Here is a 20,431-nt window from a genome sequence, read left to right as displayed (position 1 = left end):
GCATATAAAGCAAGTGGATTGCTTCTCTAATTCCCTCTTAGAGATGGGAGTGAGTCATACAGGACCATATGTCACTGGGTTTGCAAAAATAGTGGAATCTGATAATTTGGGACATTGTTTCAGAATAGTAATTTCTGGATAGCTCACACGGTATTCTGCCAGAGTACCCCATTCCTTTGATCTGAATATAGTTCTGCAACCTGTGCAATCTTAACCTCAGGACTCTTGCTTCTCACAGAGCTGATTTCTGACAGGTCTCCCAAAAATCATTATGTGCAACGCGCTACTACCAAAAGAGTGTTACTTAGGATTGTTCCCTTCGTTGTGTACCCATTACTGCTTCCATTCCCGTTCCCCCCCGACCCAAATGAAAAGCAAAAGTACTTTACTATTTCAAAGCCAAATACAAAACATACTAAAAGAGTTGATCCAGATTTGTTAAACCAATATACTATTAAAATGGAGAGAAGGGCAAATGCTTTGACATCTTAGAGCAGAAAGTTTGCCCCAGTATGTACATTATTGGATTTTAATTTGGTAATGAAAGGGTAAATGGGTTGGAAAGTCCTATAATGTGGGTAGTCATACTGTGATGCGTAAGTAGGACTGCTGTGCTTTAGTGAGTGAGTGCTCATATGGTGCATCCTTCCATTTCCATCAGTGTGACAGAGCTGGATTTAATTAGATTTTACAGTATCCAAGCCTCCGAAAAGAATAAACTGATTCAAAACAAAGCTCTGCACTGAAAAGCATACAAAAAGAGAATGATTTTGGTATAAAAAGCAAGGACCGATTCTTTCACACAATTCTTGCACTGGAGAATAATTGCAGTGATGCTGATAAAATGTAATTGTAATAAGGGTTCACTTTCCCAGTAGATCTGGGGAAGGAATAGTGTCAGTTTTTCCCACACTAAACTCCATTACGGACTCAGCTTAAGGACCACCATGTATCACAACCATGTTTAAGAGTGACTTAAGTGCTCTTGTAGAGGGGAAAAACAGTTTAGCAGCCCAATGTGGCTGGAGGCAAACTAACCCTGTTACATTTTCTTTAGCCTATATCTGTCTCCTACGGGGAAAAAAAGTTTTATTAAACCCCTTAAACTGTGGAGATTCTGAAATTGTATTGAAAAGCAAATAGTTCTGAAATTATTAAATTGACCACTTTTTTACTTTTTATATATATATTTATTTAAAACAAGCTTTTTATTGTTTTGCCTTTAGTATTTTGACACAAGGAAGTGGCTTGTGTTACAAAAAATCTCCCATTTGTGATGAACATAGATATACTGTCATGAACCAAGTCTTTTAAATTAGTACTCTAGTAATATTAAAGCAGCGACAATAAACTTTAGGCTCTATAAGAGACTATGTAGCACCCTTTGTTGTTGCTTCACCTCATAAGCTCTTTGTAGATTAAAATGTGAAGTCTGGAAAACCAGAAATACATGCATATTTTTTCATATGTTTACTTATTCTGCAATATTGATTGCATACTAAAATTCTGAAAGCTTTGTGGAGTCAAAATATCATTTCCATGAAACTTGAGATATCAAATATTGGCCACACCTTATTACAGGCAAAAACACAGACCACAAGGCTTATGTTGGGATGCAAATCTTCCTAACAATGTAGAAGAGTGTCTCTCAAATGTTTATTTCCCTTATAAATCAGTTACACAACCACCCTTGCCAGATTCTCAGTGAGATTGCAACAGTTTGTATCTCCTCTTGGCTCAGAAATGTCAGATGACTTTGAAAGAAAACAGCAAAAAGTACTTATTTCCAGACTTCTATCTTACACCCAACATTGAGTATCTCCAGCACAAAGCATATTATAGACAGAATAATGGAGAATGATTGTTGCTCCAACTCTTATTTAGATTTTAATTTCTGGGCAGCGTACCTGTCACTCTGTGCTAGAGATGGTGTATGTTAATTTAGCTATCAAAAAAGATCCATCGATAGGTGGCAGATGCATTATTTATTTACTGGGCATGGGCATGACTTAAAATAGGTGTAGCCAAAACTGCAGAGTTTTTTTTTCTTGACTTGCTTTAAAGAGAGCCCTATCATAAAATGTGCACTGACTTGCAATGTAATGTGGAGGCTAGACTAGTTATGCAGTTCTAGAAGAATCTTTTCAACAAAAACTGTTTTTTAAACCTTGTTTTTTCCATTAGTTGAAACTTGTTTACTTTAGGAGTGAGACAGATGAGTGAATCTGACCTATTTTTTTCAAGGGGTTTATACTTGAAAAGGCTGTCTTCCCTTGCAAAACAGGAGGATTGCACAGGGAGCTTCCTCTCACATGATCTTCCTAATTACTTTTCTATTGGCTAAAGACTTCATTGGTGCTTTGTGCCCTTATATGACCTGTTTGTTTTTTGATCAAAGGGAGCTGGAAAGCATTTAGTATTTATTTAATCCATGGATGGGGCAACAGGTGGTACCAAGCACCCTGAACAGTTTCACAAACCATACCCACAATCCAAGACTGGTCTAAAACAGATCATATCCCTTTCCAGTCCAAGTGGAAAAAGTGCTGTCTATTTGTATGTGGCTTGACTACCCCTGGTTCACGTTAGAATTCATAAGATTAAATCTTCATCAGATTTGTGGTTGGCTGTGTAGTCCTTCAGATTGAGAATTTAACTAGTAGCTCTCTGAATGAGGAAACTTGTACTGCTGCTAATTTAAACTTTACTAAAGTTTAAAAGTAGTTTCAGGTGCCCACACCAGACCTGCCAGAGTCCCTCTGCTAACTTTTTCATTTTTATAGTTGCCTTTGGAGATTTTTCCTCTTCTCTGTTGCTGTGTGAAAGACCTACGCAAAGGGGAAACTTACAGGCTAACCAACAATACATAACAGTGAAACTGACTATACGCCAAGTGCACAAAATAAAATTAAATAAAGAATTTTTAAATTGGCTCATCTTCTTGGATAACTTTTGAACTTAACTTCTGGTTAGTTTGTAGAAATTTGGGATTTAGTGGGGAACTGGTCTGTGTTTATTTTATGGGGTAATCGCCTTGATTTTTAAGAATAATTTCTTTCTCTGCCCTCCTTTCTCATTACTTCTGCAGTGGGCAGAGTCATCTACACACTGAACTGTACCTCTTGTAATAGTTCCTCTGTTAAGACTGATTTTTATAAAGTACATAAGTCTTAAGTCACGTGGTTCTGCTTCCCTCAAAGCTTTCAGCTTTTTGTAACAAATTGCAATACATTTTTGTGCATTAAACTTGGAAGTTTTCCATTTTGGCTCTTAAATAGAACTCTAAACAATATAAAATTTAATTTCTTCATAGTCCCCTATAGTGGCCCAGTGAAATGGGATACTTCCTTCTTCCAGCAGGTGGAAATTGGCTGATTTCATGTTTGTATGAAACTCTGAAAATGTAAAACACTAAACATACTAAGTATAGAAATCAGTAGCTGATGATTTTTGGCCATGACAGCCCCTGAGAGGGAATAGAAGCCATTCTATTGATATGACTGTGTCCATCTGTTTGGTACAGAAAGAATAAATCACTAGCCTGGGCTAGACTAGGAGGGTTTACAATAATGTTCTTGGATACATATTGCAACTATATGAAAATGCCAAGAATCTGCAAATGACTGGGGGGGGAGGGACACTAAGTTTCTGGGGTTTTTTTTGGTTTTTTTAATGCTAGGGTTTTTAAATTATTATCATTTAGAGAAGATTGTCATGGGAATTTGAGCATTTTGTCACAGTGACAGCAATCCATGTCCTTGTTTTCTGAATCTCAGATATGTATCCAGTGTGAATTGCTTATTTAACATCTTAATAAATCTAAGCACTTTACCCAGATGTACAGACACTCTTTTCTTAACCTGTGTACTATATAATTTTTTAACATTCGCTTTAATAAAAAATTTAAATCTGATGGGACAGGGATGACGTTCATTGCCAATCAGGTGGCTGTTTGTAGGACAAACTACTTTGGGCTGTCGGGTGATTCTGATAACCGTTCTGCTTCTTTCAATTCTCCATTGTTTTTCTTTGTTGGTGCAAATGGTTGTTCTGACTAGTTGGACAGAAATTAATTCTAAGTAGGTAATAGCTTCTATTGCTGTAGAGGGTCCATTTCAATTCCAGCAACTAAGTTGTGAAAGCACACCCTCATAACTAGAGCTCATTGGGAAATGGGCTTGTTTTTTTGCACAAAATGTTAATATTTTTGCTGAAAATTCAAAATATTGTGGCGAAAATGCTACCATAGTTCCTCATGGGAGTTGTAGTTCAGGGGTCTCATGTTCCCTTTCTCCCCCGTAGGCTGAGCTTTCTGGCTGAAATAAATCTGGTTGGAATGATGCATCAGTCTCCCATCTTGGCGGAGGAAGTGCATCATGGAGTCCCATAGCTGTGGGGCAAGATGGGAGAAATTCAGGTGGGGAGCCTGATCCATAGAGGAGAATGGGGGAGATGAGGTAACCGAAGTACAAATTCCATGAGGCAATGTAGCAAACAAAATTGTTTTTGGCCAAAATATTTTGGGGTTTGGAGTATTTGGGTTTCTGACAGAAAATTAAAATTTCTACAGAAAGACACTTTCACGAAAAATTGTGTTTGAGTTTTGAACTAATCTTCTAGCAACAGTTGAGATGGAAAACTTTCAACCAGCCCTACTCCTATGGTTATTGGTTAACTCTGCCTCTTAGTATAAAATAATCCCTAGACAAAATAGAAGGCTGCAATTTTCAGAAGAGACCAACCTCTACACTGCAATAAAAGACCCACAGCACAGCCAGAGCTGGCCTGGATCAGCTGAGTTGGGCTTGGGTTGCAGGGCTATAAAACTGCAATGTAGCTGTTTGGGTTTGGGCCGGAGCCTAGGCCCTGAGACCTCACAAGGGAGAGTGGAGGGTCCCAGGGCTTCAGCCTAAACCTGAAAGTCTACAATGGAATTTTATAGCCCCACAGCCTGAGCACCATGAGCCTGAGTCAGCTGACCTGGGCTGGCTGCAGGTCTGATATTGAAGTTTAGACATACCCTGTGGGAGTTAAGTGCCCAGCTCCTATAGAAATTCTTATTCCCTAAGGCTCTTGAGGCTGCAAGCCTTAAAATCTGCATGTTTATCTTAAAGGGGTTTTTCGTGGGTAAAGCAAAATTCTAACTTAACATTACTCTACTATCCTCTTTAGAACTGTTCTGCAGTTTGCTTTGCAATCTCAGCATTCTTTTATTATTCAAAGAACTTTGAACTTACCTAGTTAGGATTTCATGAATGTGGAGGAGTTACTTGTTTGGAGTGATTAACTTTGTCAATCATCAGCGGAGTGTGTGATAAGAAATGTGATCTCTTTGCACGCAGGTGCTGAGGGTGCACTCATTTCCACATCCTATTTATTTTTAGTTAATCAAATCCATGTTTGATGTTGCTCTAGTTATATCACATACTAGTTCACACGTCCTCTTCTGTTAAATTTGTTTTTACTACCAAACTGCTTTACAGTTTTGCCAATCACAGATTCAAAAATCAAGTCATCCCCCCCGTTATGAAATTTTTTAATGATTAAATCACTTTTGATCTGGTTTTTGAACTCTGTGCTTACTCCCAATGTGTTTGATAAGCCCAATACTACGAACTCTTGCATATTTATTAAAATTAAGGAGACTTTTGGGAGAGGAAAGAGCAATGAGGACAATATTGTTTCAAGTAGCTGCCGGGTGAGGAATCACAAATTGCAGAGACTATCCCACTATCTTGGGGCGCAAGTCTGATTCCTCCATCCACCACTGCCCTAGGGGGCAGCACATTGTTATGGGGAGAACATAAGAATGACCCTACTGGGTCAGACCAAAGATTCATCTAGCCCAGTATCCGGTCTTCCGAGAGTGGCCAATGCCAGTTGCCCCAGAGGGAATGAACAGAACAGGTAATCATCAAGTGATCCATCCCTGGTTGCCCATTCCCAGCTTCTGGCAAATGGAGGCTAGGGACACCATCCCTGTCCATCCTGGCTAATAACCATTGATGGATCTATCCTCCATGAACTTACCTAGTTCTTTGTTGAACCCTGTTATAGTCTTGGCCTCCACAGCATTCTCTGGCAAGGAGTTCCTATTTCCTATTCCAGGAACAAGCATACTGCTTGATGCCTTATTGCTAGAATCATAAAGATGAAAAAGTAAAGATAGCTTTAAATGATGAGTTTGACAGTGTCACTTTTTAAAATAGGCTATAGGAAAATAAAGAATGCTAGGGAACCATACCGACTGGCAATCCAAAATTTTGTTTCCTTTGTCTAGGTTCATTAATATCACCACACCCATATAAAACAATAGAGAACTGCTCTGCTCAATTACCATATTAATTTATAACAAAAAGTGACAGTTGCACAAAGCTTGTGGGGGGAGTTAATGACAAAACTCAGGCCTTTTGTCATTTGGAATGGCCAGAGTGCTTTAGTGATGGCAGATGGAAAGGGGTTGACATTTCTTCTGAAAACTAGGTTGACTAGGAGCAAGGTTGGCAGCAAGTTTCTTTAACTTTTTAAATCCCTGCCTATGTTCAGTTATGTGATAGCTGTGTTTTTTGAGGATTTCAAGCTGCTGAGATGTCAGGAATTGTAAACACAGACAAAAGTGAATCACTTTCCATGTAGTTCAGTGTCTAATAGTTTTACTTGGAAAGCAAAAATGTCAACTGTGAAATTTTCTCCATATAAGTTTAATATGGTGCTCTTTTCAAATTGCTTTTGAAACGAGCTTTCAAAGCCCCTCAGCTCACATATTTGGACGCATAGTCCTCATGCTTCCTGGGGGCCACCCCTTGATCTAAAGAGGCATGTGCAAGTGTCACCTGGCTTGCCTGGTTTTGTTTTGTTTGCATTCTAAAACCTCCTGGTCAAAAGGGAGACTTCATTTTGGAGGTGTCTAGAAATTTCAGGATGGAAGAGGGCTGTCAAGCTGGTTCCTTCTAGATTACCGTTACTTTACCCCATCTGATGTTGCTGTTGGCTAGTTGAGCATAATACCTTTCTACAAGCAGAGCCTTCTCAGATCCCATCTCTAGCTGGCTCCTTGTTTACTAAGCCGATTTCCTTTGAGAGACTTCCATCTGTTTCTGTAGAAGCACAGATTCTCCACATAATAGCATATAGTGATATTGATGGCCTAAACTGTAGAAGAACTTAATTTTGATACCTGCTGAAATATATTTTTCTTCTCTAGGACGTGAAAACTGAGAAATGAACAAACTACGGCAGAGTTTTAGGAGAAAGAAAGATGTTTACGTCCCAGAGGCTAGTAGGCCGCACCAATGGCAGACAGATGAAGAAGGGGTTCGCACTGGAAAATGCAGCTTTCCCGTTAAGGTAAGAGTTTGTGCCTTTATCTCATTCTAGTGATTCATGCCATGCATTACTAGGCAACGTTTTTCTGGCAAGTGTAAGTCACTGAGGTCCTTATTACATATTGACCTATTTCATGGTCAACCCTCTTCGTGTGATTAGATGCAGTCTTTTAAAAAGAATCGTAAAACAAATGCCTTGGAAAATGGCTTGCTCGGGAGTTTTCTGTACTGATATTACCCGAGTGAAAGAAATCTTCTAGTTGGGCAGGGAAATAATATGTTTGCTTTTATTCCCTGGCTGAATACAAGTGTCTGCAAACCTTGTTGGTTGGTTTGGCAGAATTCGATTTTTTTATCATTTCAATGGACAGTATTGGTAATTTTTAAGCAGTTTTAAAATTTCCAGTTGTACAAATTATGGGTTTAAAACTTTTTATTTTTATTTATTTTAAACTTTCGTGGGAAATCCTGGGGGGGGGAGGGAGAGACAGACAGTTTAATAACAGATGTTGAGATTCAAAGAGTTAAAGCTGTATAATGGTTAAAACAGATTATCAACATTGCATGTCAAAATATGCAAAATAAATATCATTAAATCAACCTCTTAAGTTCTCAAACATAGTTTTTCTTTTAGCCTATCTGTAAATTTTTTTGATTGGAAATATTTTTTCATTGATTGCAATGGTACACACAAACCAATGTTTACTGACATTTAACAATAAAAATCTAATTCTTCCAAGCGTACCTGTAGGCTGTTCAGGAAAGTATTATGTTTTATTTAAAAAAAATTTAATGGAGGCATCAGTAGGGACTCAAATGTTAAGACTGAACTGTGGGTTGCACTTACAGCAATACTAAATCCCTCTTTGACACTTACTGAGTGAATTTAGCCTCCAAATTTAGTATTAACTCTTCATTACTGTTGTGGCAGTTATTACATAGTCTTTCAAGTTCTTGGTGTGTGAGCAGATGTTCAGTCTTGGGAAGACATGCTGCTATATTAGAATGTTTAGATTGTATGCACAGCGACTTAATGAGTGGATCAAGTATATAAATATTTAAAATTGGAATTAACCTTTTTGAACCCTCAGAACAAGTACTGTAAATACAGTCTACCTGAGGATTCTAAGCAGATTTTACTTCTATCCCTTCTTTTCTCACTCCCTTTACTGGTCCCTACTTTTCCTTGACTGAGGTGTATTCTCAGTTCTTGGCTTTTCCTCCTTCTTACCTGTCTCATGCTTTGAAATACTTAGTTTGGTGGGTTTCTTTTCTAGTGTTCAGTCAGCCTCATATGCCACCTCTGCCTACCTGACTGTTCCTAGGCTGAACAAGTTGGGTAGGCCAGGATATGCAGGTGCTTCATGATACAGGGGAGGCTGGGATGGTTAGGATGACTTGCAAGCAGATTTCCTGCTTCTACCCTACCTCGAGAGAGAGGGTTTCTGACCATCACTAGGAGCATTGCTCTTAGGGTACGTCTGTACTGCAGTAAAAGACCCATGGCAGCGATGCTGAACCCAGGTCAACTGACTTGGATTCAGGCTGCGGGGCTAAAAAATAGCAGTGTAGACATTTTGTCCCAGACTCTGAAGCCCCATGAGGGGAGAGGTCTCAGGCTTGGGCTTGGGGGCCCTTCCTCCTCTCAGGATTTCTGAGCCCGGGCCCCAGCCCAAGCCCAAATGTGTATACTGCAATTTTCAGCCCCGTGAACCCCAGTCAGTCTTTTTGTTGCAATGGATCTTTTATTGCAGTATAGACATACCCTGAGTCGCTCCACAGTAATCTCTAGAAACTGGTCAGCTTCTAAGGTGTTGGATACCGAAGGATTACATGCCAGTACACAGAAAGGAAAATGACATTTTAAAGGCTCCTTTCAGAGACACAGGGCGTTTATTCAGGTGTTTTCTGCTACTTTAAAACTGTAATATATAGTATCCCCAAATACTGAGGCTTCTGAAGCATGTGCATGTTAGCTATTTGTTAAGTTTTTCTATGTAAATGCTGTGTTTTAGCCTTCGACTAGAAGGGAGAGGCTGTCGTAAATAGAATACGCATGATTTAAAGTTCTGATAAGATATTGTAAGAGGCTAGGTATAAAAGCTAGAATGTCTCCTAACTTCTAGTCTGTTGGGCATCTGGATTAACTCAAAGTGAAACTGCTTCTGTGATCGCTACATGTTGCACTGGCATGAATAGCTTCTCACGTGTCATAAGTGTTATGCTACAAATTAAAATCTTCAGTTCAGATCTATCAAAGCCGTGTTTTCCTGATCTATGCTGTAACTAACTTGTAGAATTGAATTGGTTTTGGTGGTCCTATTGGAAAAATGACTGATAAAAAATACTACTTGTGCAGGTAGGTTCCCCTGTGCAGGCTTACTTGGCTCCACTGATGTATAATGGAGTTCATATTTAAATTCAGATTTAAGATGAGAAGTTGAATTCTAATTGCAGAAGTTAACCAGACCTATTGATGATGGCAGCAAATTGCTCTGATTGTGTCTCAGTACACTATGCATTTAGATGGGCAGTAATGGAAAATAGTTTATTAGCTTTGGGATGTAAAGTGGATGGTAACCAGTATTTAACAGATACAGGCAGGAAGTACGCCATTATGAGCAAACAAGATAAACCAAATTTGAAATACTTAGTTTGGTGGGTGGAACTATATTTTGTTCTTTAGAGGAATATAACCTTGCCCTGTTGAAGGAGTGCATCCTGTCAGACAATTCTTGGGGACTGTTCAATAATACACTATACTTCAGGAAAGCGTGCTGTTGTGTATGAGTTTATATCTAAATGGGTGTTCCTGCTTCCTGATGAACATCAGTGGAGAACAAAACATTTAAAATTGACTTTTTTCCAAAGATCCCAACAGTCTGATACACTGTGAAAATAGAAACAAGACCTTCCATTTCAATAACCCATAAGTGGATGTTGCAGAGAGAGATAGCATTTGTGTTAAAGTGTACTTACGCTGTGGAGACAATACTGCTGCCTCAGTCTGCCATCAGCTTTTGTTTTGAGATGCCCAACAGGTTACTGAACAGTTAAGTGATGGATTCAGAGTCTTAAAAGGATTAGGCTTATTTTACTAGTCTAATTGGCAGAGAGCTGAGAATCATCCATGTAATGTTACAACAGGCTGTAAGATGTCCTGTGCTGAAGTAAAACATACACTTAGAACTTGAAGCTATATGGAGCTTAGTATTTTTAAAATATTATTACTAAACAATTATTTAACCTATATCACTGAGCTCTATTTTTGGGAATGGGCCTATTGCTAGCATAAAGGCTAACTAAAAGCAATTAAAGTGTTTGGTATATGTCTACCTTTTCTTTGTAAAGGGGATGAAATGTAGAGATTGGGGAGCGGTAAGATGTAGCTATCAGGCGCTGCTTTTTTTACTTAATGTTAGTGTGGTGGTCTGCTTACTTTGCGGACATTTTTGCTCTGGAATGGGGAACTACATAGAGGAAAATAGAAAATTTAAGAGCACTATTGGCGTTCTCTGAACCCTCTTGTAAATGTTGTAGTCAGATTTAAAATTCTTAAATCTGTAGTTTAATTGCAACTACACTAGTCTTTTTTCCTAAAACTTCTGCAATTGCAGAAGCTCGAAGCTGCTGTTGGCTTTTATCACTGTTCACCTTGTTCAGAGCAAGTCTAGGCAATGTGATGGTAAAGAGAAGATTGGTGGCAGCTGGCACTTTAGCTACACTAAAGCTCCCACCATTGCTATCTCTGCCCTTGTGGGTAAGGGAAAGGAGGCAGTTTGAGATTGAGAAGAGGAACAGATAAATAGAATGGAGATGGGATGTTGAATGACTTGACATTATTGCTTTCTATGGATTACTTTGGTGAGAAATGCAGTCCAGCAACCTTACATAAGAACAGCCATACTGGATCAGACCAATGGTCTATCCAATCTAGTATCCTGTGGCCTATGCCAGGTGCTTCAGAGAGAATTAACAGAACAGGTAATCATCAAGTGATCCATTCCCAGCTTTTGGCAAACAGAAGCTAGGGACACTTCAGAGCATAGTTTTGCATCCCTGCCAATCCTGGTTAATAGCCATTGATGGACCTATCCTCCATGAACTGACCTAGTTCTTTTTTAAAACCTGTTATAGTCTTGGCCTTTATAACATCTTTTGGCAAAGAGTTCCACAGGTTGACTCTGTGTTGTGTGAAGAAATACTTCCTTTTGTTTGTTTTAAACCTGCTGTCTATTAATTTCATTTGGTGACCCTAGTTTTTGTGTTACAGGAAGGAACAAATAACACTTCCTTATTTATTTTCTCGACACCAGTCATGATTTTATAGACCTCTGTCATATCCCCCCATTAGTTGTCTCTTGTCCAAGCTGAAAAGTCCCAGTCTTGTAAATCTCTCCTTATATGGAAGATGTTCCATACCCCTAATAATTTTGGTTGCCTTTTTCTGTATCTTTTCCAATTCCAATACATCTTTTTTGAGACGGGGCAACTAGATCTGCACACAGTATTCAAGATGTGGGCATACCATAGATTTATGTAGAGGCAATATGATATTTTCGGTCTTATCTATCCCTTTCCTAACGATTCCCAAAATTTGTTAGCTTTTTTGACTATCCACAATGACTCCAAGCTCTCTTTCTTGAGTGGTAACAGCTAATTTAGATGCCATCATTTTATATGTATGGTTGGGATTGTTTTCCAATATGCATTACTTTTGTATTTATCAATATTGAATTCCATCTGCCATTTTGTTACCCAGTCACCCAGGGACTTAACTCAAACTTAACTAAGTATGCTTTTTTTTGTGAGGAATGTTCCAGATTTGTAATATTTATAATCACAGGTATAGTCTTCAGTATTGACATATATTATCCCCTATCTGCATGTATAAGTTTTCCACACTTATAAGTAGGGCTCCGTGATTTCTGCAGCAGCCCAAGCAGCTGTCCCTGGTGCCAGCCACTCAGGCGGCCGCTCGGGCAGTCCCGCAGCCAGCCACACCAACTGCTGCTCTGGCGGCCCCTAGCAGCTGGTCCTGTGGACTGCCCAAGCAGCAGCCGATGCGGCTGGCTCTGGGGACTGCCTGAGCAGCGGTCCCGGGGGCGGCAGGAGAAGCCTCAGCTCAGTGGCTCCCGGCAGCGGTCCCAGGGTGGACAGAGCAGCAGAGGGCCGTCCAGGGCTCCGCCCCCTGGCAGCGGCCAGAGCGGTGGCGGTGGGCCCCCTGGCAGCGGCCGTAGTGGTGGTGGCGGCTGAGGCCCACCTTGCGACCCCCCCCAGCAGCTGGGTCCCCTGTGTCCCCCTCCCGTCTCCCCCCAAAAGATTAAATCGGGTATTTATGGCATAAGTCAGTGGTTCTCAAACTTTTTTTTTGTTTTGCGGACCACTTGAAAATTGCTGAGGATCTTTCCAAATGTTGTTTGTGCCGTTAGCTAACTATTGTAAAGCGCTTTGGATAAAAGCGCTATATAAAAAAACCCTTAAGAAGAAACGTTTTTTTTGTTCTACAAATAAAAGCATACAACTCATCTTTTAATATCAGTAGTCTTACCTTTCTAATGTGATGGATGTGCCCCGATGACCCCCCCGAGCTGGGTTTTGGAAGGAGGGGGGGGTCTCTCCTCTCCCCCACCGCAGCAGCCCCCGAGCTGAAGGGAGGTATCTTCCCCCACCACAGCAGCCACAGAGTTGAGGCTGGGAAGGAGGGCCGTCTCTCCTTGGCAGCCGCAGCCCTGGAGCTGGGGAAAATCACCTTTCTCTGGCCACCGCAGCCCTACACATTCCAAATTCCCCCCATCCCTCTTCTCAGCCCACTGCTCCCTCCCACCTACCCCTTATCTCCTCTCTCCTCCCCTTCCCCCCCCCAAGGCCACCACCTCACCTCACATGTGCATCTTCTCCTGGGTCCAGGCACCTGGTTAGTAGAGCCATGCCTGCATGGCTCCACTAATTAGGTGCGTGGCCCTTCATTCTCTAGTGTGCAGCCGCCCAGGCAGGCACCTTAGAGGGAACTATCCGTGGACCACCTGAATGGAGCTCGCAGACCACTGGTGGTCCACAGACCACAGTTTGAGAACCTCTGGTATTAGTCGTGGACAGGTCACGGGTGTGATTTTTTTGTTTTGTTTCTTGCCCATAACCTGTCAACAACTTTTACTAAAAATATCCGTGATTAAATCATAACCTTACTTATAAGCACAGTGGTAGGGAACATAGTTAAGGGCAAGGATTTGGGTAGGGCTATAAGTGACCATGGGGTTGAAGAGCAGCATTAATTATATGTTCTTCCAGAAACAATCTTAAGTGGCCAGAACATAAATGTTTTAAGAAGATATAATCTCAAGACTCTGGATCTGCTCATTTGGGACTGTAACAATTAAAACTGTACTAATATTCACAATATTGATTGGAGTGGCTTTAGATCCAGAGATGAATATAAAACTGAATTCCATTGAAAGTACTAATCTATTACCTTTTAGGTGTATTTGTTTTTGGAAATGGATTTTTATGCTCATAGGCCTGGTCCACACTAACCCCCCACTTCGAACTAAGATACGCAACTTCAGCTACGTTAATAACTAAGTACCTTAGTTCAAACTTACCGAAGGTCCAGATGCGGCAGGCAGGCTCCCCCGTCAACTCCGTGTACTCCTCTCGCGGAGCAGGAGTACCGGCGTCGACGGCGAGCACTTCCGGGATCGATTTATCGCGTCTAGACAAGACACGATAAATCGATCCCAGAAGATAGATTGCTTACTGCCGGACCCGGAGGTAAGTATAGACGTACTCATAGTGTGAAGATATGCTTTTGTGAACAGGGCTAGAAATATTTTTGGAGGAAGAGATAAGAAAAATATCCTTTCTCCATATCTCAGAGAATGCAAAACATTCTACATAATTACATTAATCAAGGACCAAACTATTTCAATAAAATGCAGAAAAACACATTATCAGTATTTCATCCTGTCTTTAGGAATTTAATTAAAGTTTGATACACAACTCCTAATCACCTTTAAAGTGAAAGTCTTTGGATTAGTGGCTACGCAAGGAAGCACATTCAGGTTTTATAGTTTGGGGAGGTGATGCCCACAGAGAATCCCATGCAAAACAATATTTAAAAAGATTGTTCTTGAAGTGAAGGCAGATTGGTCCTGCTGGCATTCATTAACAGGTTTCTGAAGAATGACTCACACAAGTATTGCCTTTGTAAATTGTCAGAGGATAACAAGCAAATACTTACTGCATGAGTCTGTTGTTCAGATGGGTTTATCATATATAATCACTCTCTTGAGCTCTTGTATTTCAAGGAAGTTGAACATATAGACAGACTAGCTCAGTTGACAGAGGATCTATCTGGAAGAATGACTCTGCTGATTAGGCCTCAGCTGGAATATTGTGTCCATTTCTGGGCGCCACATTTTTAGGAAAGAGGTGGACAAATTGGAGAAAGTCAAGAGAAGAGCAACAAAAATGATTAAAGGTCAAGAAAACATGACCTATGAAGGAAGATTGGGAAAAAAATGGGTTTGTTTAGTCTGGAGAAGAGAAGACTAGGGGGCGGGAGGGCATAACAGTTTAAGTACATAAAAGGTTGTCACAAGGAGGAGGGAGAAAAATTGTTCTCTTTAAACACTGAGGCTAGGAGAAGAAGCAATGGGCTTAAATTGCAGCAAGGGTGGTTTAGGTTGGACATTAGGAAAAACTTCCTAACTGTCTAGATGTTTAAGCACTGGAATAAATTGCCTAGGGAGGTTGTCCCATCATTGGAGATTTTTAAGAGCAGGTTAGACAAACACCTGTCAGGGATGGTCTAGATAATACTTAGTCCTGCCTTGAGTGCGGGGGACTGGTCTAGATGACCTTTTGAGGTCCCTTCCAGTTCTATGAACATCTTTGCCTTTTAGTAACCCAATAGGCCCATCTGCAAAATTTGTTCATAGGAATCTGTAAAGCTATCTCCTTCAGCAGGTAATGGAACTATTAGAGAGGCTCAATTCTGTGGACCTATTCCTTTCTACCTCTGGCTCTGGTGGAATGTTCAAGGAAAATAGAAAGACCAAAAAAGTTATAATTATCATAGCTCCACATTGGGCCCAAGAGAGCATGGTGCATGTGCTTGGGGTGGATGTCCACTGAGGGCAAGGTAGTCCTTCCTGTTCAGAAGAACATGTTGTCACAGTGTGACCTCTGTTCCCAAATGAAAGGCCCCTGGGGGGAGGGTGGGTGCGTGAGTGGTATTATGGTAGTGGACAGAGTAACTGAGCACAGTACTGTCAAGATTATTAAAATTGAAAGGTTGACTTTCAATGTGTTTACTTTGTACACTTAAGTGTTATAATTAACTGAGTATATTATAATACAGAAAAGTTTACCACCTCTAGTCAGGGATCAAGGCTCCATTGTGCCAGATGTTCAGACAAACGTGACTTTCAGACTGAGTATCTCCTTAGACACACAGCCTTAACATCCTACTAATATTTTTTGGAATGGAATAGTCATTTGATTCATAGACCTCTTTAAAGTCCCTTAATACTAAATCCACATGCTGTTATAGCTGTTGGAAGTCTGTGTGCCAAGGTGTGCAAAACTTCCCCCTACAGAGGTGGCTGTTCTGTAGGAGGGGAAGGGAAATGGGAAAGGTACAACGGGAATGCTATGTTGCAACAGTGAAGCTAACCTTTGAGCAGAGAAAAAACTGCCAGATATATACAGTGTACCAGGGTGAGAGACACTCACTTCACGTGTGACTCACTTCTCGTTAGTTTAAAATGTAGACGTGTAGTAGTTTAAAAAAACCAAACCCTCTAATTTAGTGATAAAATTGATAAAATGTATTCTTATATACATACTCCATAAACTTATATCCATTACAAAATGTGAAATTAATTTACATATGCACATTTAAAAACAGGCTTTCATGCTGCAGACGTTACCTCACAGAATTTGCAGCAGTTTTCTGTTTCAGTGACTAAAGTATTCAACATCATGGCTTTTTTTTCTTTCTGAAATGCCTTTTCTAAGGTCTTTCTGGGTAAGTAGTTTTTATTCATACAAGTGCACTTTGGAGTAACTTGTCTCTGAAATTTATATCAGAAAAATTAGGTCATTTCCCTCCCTACATAAATAAACATCAGATTTTTGCAGGTTGTTAGTGCTTTTATCCAATTGGATGTGTCAAACAGGACAGTAATAAGTGATTTCCTATTTGTAAATCTAGAATGCTCACCAGCCTGATATATCGGGGTTTAATCCATCGTTTTTACTATAGCCTTTTCTGTGGTGAGACTAGCTTCTGATTTTAACACACCTAAGAAGGCTTTTGGGTGCTCTTACTCCAAAAGCAATTACAGGGAAGTGTTCAGATTCTAGAGTCTTCAAATGGAATACAGGATATATTCACCAGCAAGGTCCAAGTGAAAGGAACATGCAAAACTTTTGCAAATTTGTATAAAAGTGAGAGCAGAATGGATTTACATTCTGACATTGGATCCTATACTGCTAGTGTCAAATGACTTAAGCTTTCCATCAATATTTGATTTTCCACATAGTGTTGATGACAACTTACAAATGTAATTAGAAAATGTGTATCATTAATATATCCGAATTTTCAGAATAAATTTTTTTCTTTAGCTTTCTAATTAGCCCTCAATTTAGTGGAAACTGGATGAAATTTTATTGTTTTATGCTCAGTGATCCCTAAAACAGGGAGGGAGGAAAAAAGGATGGACTGCATGAGTTTTACACTGAGATCTTAAATTGACCATTTACACTACTGCTATCCCCATACAGCAGTGGTCACCAACCCGTTGATCGCGATCGACTGGTCGATCCTGGAGCCTGTGCCAGTCGATTGTGATCTCCGGGCCGCGAAAAGTCCGGGGGCACAGCAGAGCTCAGGCAGGCTGCCTGCCTGTCCTGGCCCCACGCTGCTCTCGGAAGTGGCTGGCTGCTGGCATGTCTCTGCGGACCCCGGGGGGAGGGGAAGTGGGGGAGCCGGTGGCTCCGCGTGCTGCACTGTCCCCACAGCTCAATTGGACGGTTCCTGGCCAATGGGAGCTGCAGGGATGGTGCTTGCGGGCACAGGCAGTGCACGGAGACCCGCTGCCTCCTCCACACCTCCCTGGTCTGCTGAGATGTGCCAGCAGCCAGCCGCTTCTGGGAGTGGCATGGGGCCAGGGCAGGCAGGCGGGCAGCCTTCCTGAGCCCTGCTACACCGTCAACCAGGAGCCGCCTGTGGTAAGCACCTCCCAGCCAGAGCCTTCACCTCGCACCCCCTCCTGTACCCCCTGCCCCAGCCCGGAGCCCCCTACTGCACCAAACTTTCTCCCAGAGCCCTCACCCCAACACTCTGCCCCAGACTGGAGCCCCCTCCTGCACCCAAACTCCCTCCCAGAGCTTGCACCCCTCACTCCTGCACCCCAACCTCCTGCCCCAGGCTCAGCCAATTCCCACAGTTGAGAATGTTACACTGATTTGTGACAATCCCTGAAGGATTTTGGATCTATAAACCACAAATGACACTAGTGAGTGGGGCGGGGCCCCGAGGAAGGGGTGGGGTAGATCCTGGGTTGATGTTAAATTTAAAAAGTGATCTTGTGCATAAAAAGGTTGGAGACCACTGCCATACAGTAACATAGATTTCTTTGATTATTATAGTATTATAAACATATCAGATACAAAGCTATTCATATCTACTGTGCACAGACCTTTAACTGTGAATCCACAGTCATGGCGGTGACCCATCCAAATGCCACCGAAGCTTCCTCTGTACCTAATTTGCCTGCAACAATTTCATTGGTTGTAATGACTCAGTGGTATGGGATACCAGTCACATGTCAGAGTTTTCATTGGCTAATTACTTGGCCAGCCTGTCTTTGCTCTTCGTAGTCTCCATGGCTACATGTAACTTGGATATTGAAGCCTAGAAGGCTACACATGGCACTGCTAGCTTGGCTCTCCTGGGCACTAAGGTACCACTACTGGGAAAGCTGAAGTAGGAGCACAGGGAAAGTCCATAGAGCAAAGAGCTATTGGGACTCTGGGATAGAGCTCTCCTGCCCCCTTTCAGATAATGCCAGTCTCTCCAGTGTAATCTTCTAAACCTGTAAATCCATGGTCTCCAACCTTTTTAAGCCCAAGATCACTTTTTGAATTTAAGGGCAACCCAGGATCTACTTCACCCTGCCTTGCCCCACTCACTCCATCCCTCCCCCTCCATCGCTCACTCCCCCACCCTCACTCATTTTCACTGGCCTGGGGTAGGGGGTTGGGGTTCAGGAGTGGGTGCGGGCTCTGGGCTGGGGCCGAGGGGTTTGCAGTGTGGGAGGGGGCTCTGGGTTGAGCCTGGGGCAGGGGGTTGGGATACAGCCACACTGGCCACTGCTGGAGTAGTTCTGCAGCCGCTGCTCTGGCGGCCATGGGTATCTGGCCTTGGACTGCCTGAACAGTGGTCCCGGGGCGGCCGGGGTGTCGCTGACCCCCCTCCCCCCTGGCGACTGCTGGCCCACTGGAATCCACATTCCCTCCCCGCAGCACCCATCCTAAAATTCAATCTGGTATTTATGGTATAAGTCATGGACAGGTCACAGGCAAGAAATAAAAACTCGCAGTCCGTGACCTGTCCATGACTTTTACTAAAAATACCCATGATTAAATCATAGCCTTACTTATATGGCCCCAGTGGGCTTGACATCAGTAGCAAATCAGCCACTGTCCTCATGTTCCTGTATTCCCTTCAACTACCATTTAACCCTCTTCCTGTTTTCTCCTTTCCTCATTCTTGTCTTTAATTTGCATTCTGCAATCTTATTGGTTAAAATGCCTTAATATAAAAATATCTCAAAAAAAAATGTTGAATCAGTTTATTCGATGCCTTTTTAAGAAAGAATTAGTCTTGAATGTGACTTTGCTCATCTAGATCAGAAGTGTAGACTACTCTGCACAAATACACAGACCACCAAATGTAAATAACTTAATGTGCATTGATTTATATTATGACCCCTAGTGCTAATTGCTATTTTAAATAAAATCAGTCTGAAATATTAGTAGCAAGTTGAGCTGCGTGCTAGCAATGTATAGGACATTCTGGAACTTGGAAGCATTAAACTCTGCAACAACATGTGGGAATGGCATTGTATTAAAAATAATAAAGCAAAGGTTAACGTTCAAGTGTGACATAATGTCTTAATTATGTTTCATATAAGCACTACTTTGCATTCCTATTAAAGGAGTAAATGACTATCTTATCATTCTCTGATGTCAGCAGTGACTTATAACCACTCCTAAGAACAAGCACAGCAGCAAGGAAATATTAAATTTTAAAAAGGCCACAGCAATTACCATTTGAAAATTAATATGAGGAAACAGTGTTAACGCTATGGAAAAGAACTTGAAAGCCATATAAATAAATTTATGGAAAAGTGGTCACCACCGTTAAAGTGAGTCTCATTATCCATTGCGTTCCTTCTCTTTGGTCTATCACCAGAACACAGTCTCAGATTTTGTTTAAAATTGTTGTCCAGGTAACCTTTTAAAGATATTGGGCATGAAAAAGATTTGTTGCTCATATTTTAAAAATTCTCTCGTTTTGATCACACCCTATTTACAAAACAGCTTATTTGAGATTTTAAATAGAGAGTTTATATGAAAGGTCATTGCATTTTTAGTGCACAGAATGAGATCCAGTATCACTAACATCAAAAGTCATGAGTTCAGGCCCCCCAAAATCATAACTTTTTAAAATTCCTTGACTTTAGCAAAGCTTTTGATACAGTCTCCCACAGTATTCTTGCCGCCAAGTTAAAGAAGTATGGGCTGGATGAATGGACTGTAAGGTGGATAGAAAGCTGGCTAGATCGTCGGGCTCAACGGGTCGTGATCAATGGCTCCATGTCTAGTTGGCAGCCGGTTTCAAGCGGAGTGCCCCAAGGGTCGGTCCTGGGGCCGGTTTTGTTTAATATCTTTATTAATGATCTGGAGGATGGTGTGGACTGCACTCTCAGCAAGTTTGCAGAGGACACTAAACTGGGAGGCGTGGTAGATACACTAGAGGGTAGGGGTCGGATACAGAGGGACCTAGACAAATTAGAGGATTGGGCCAAAAAAAA

General features: G+C 41.3%; 1 protein-coding gene across 8 annotated transcripts in view; it reads left to right on the top strand.

The window, feature by feature from the left end:
* Nucleotides 1-20,431, top strand: part of NUMB (NUMB endocytic adaptor protein) — a 159,209-nt gene that overhangs the window by 85,851 nt on the left and 52,927 nt on the right. For 7 of the 8 annotated variants that reach the window (XM_026651381.1, XM_026651387.1, XM_026651384.1 and 4 more), the window contains one exon: nucleotides 7,205-7,347. In XM_026651381.1, coding sequence (XP_026507166.1) covers nucleotides 7,222-7,347 — 126 coding nt within the window. In that variant the 5' untranslated portion in view covers nucleotides 7,205-7,221. Of the gene's footprint in view, nucleotides 1-4,359; nucleotides 4,458-7,204; nucleotides 7,348-20,431 lie in introns of those variants that run through there. The other variant, XM_026651382.2, reaches the window with a different exon arrangement.

The sequence above is a fragment of the Terrapene carolina genome, unplaced genomic scaffold (genome assembly GCF_002925995.2).
Source record: "Terrapene carolina triunguis isolate 2854851 unplaced genomic scaffold, T_m_triunguis-2.0 Scaffold96, whole genome shotgun sequence".
Classification (NCBI taxonomy): Eukaryota; Metazoa; Chordata; order Testudines; family Emydidae; genus Terrapene; species Terrapene triunguis.
The sequence above is the reverse complement of the archived record's forward strand: the minus strand, read 5'-3'. Positions and strand labels throughout refer to the sequence as shown.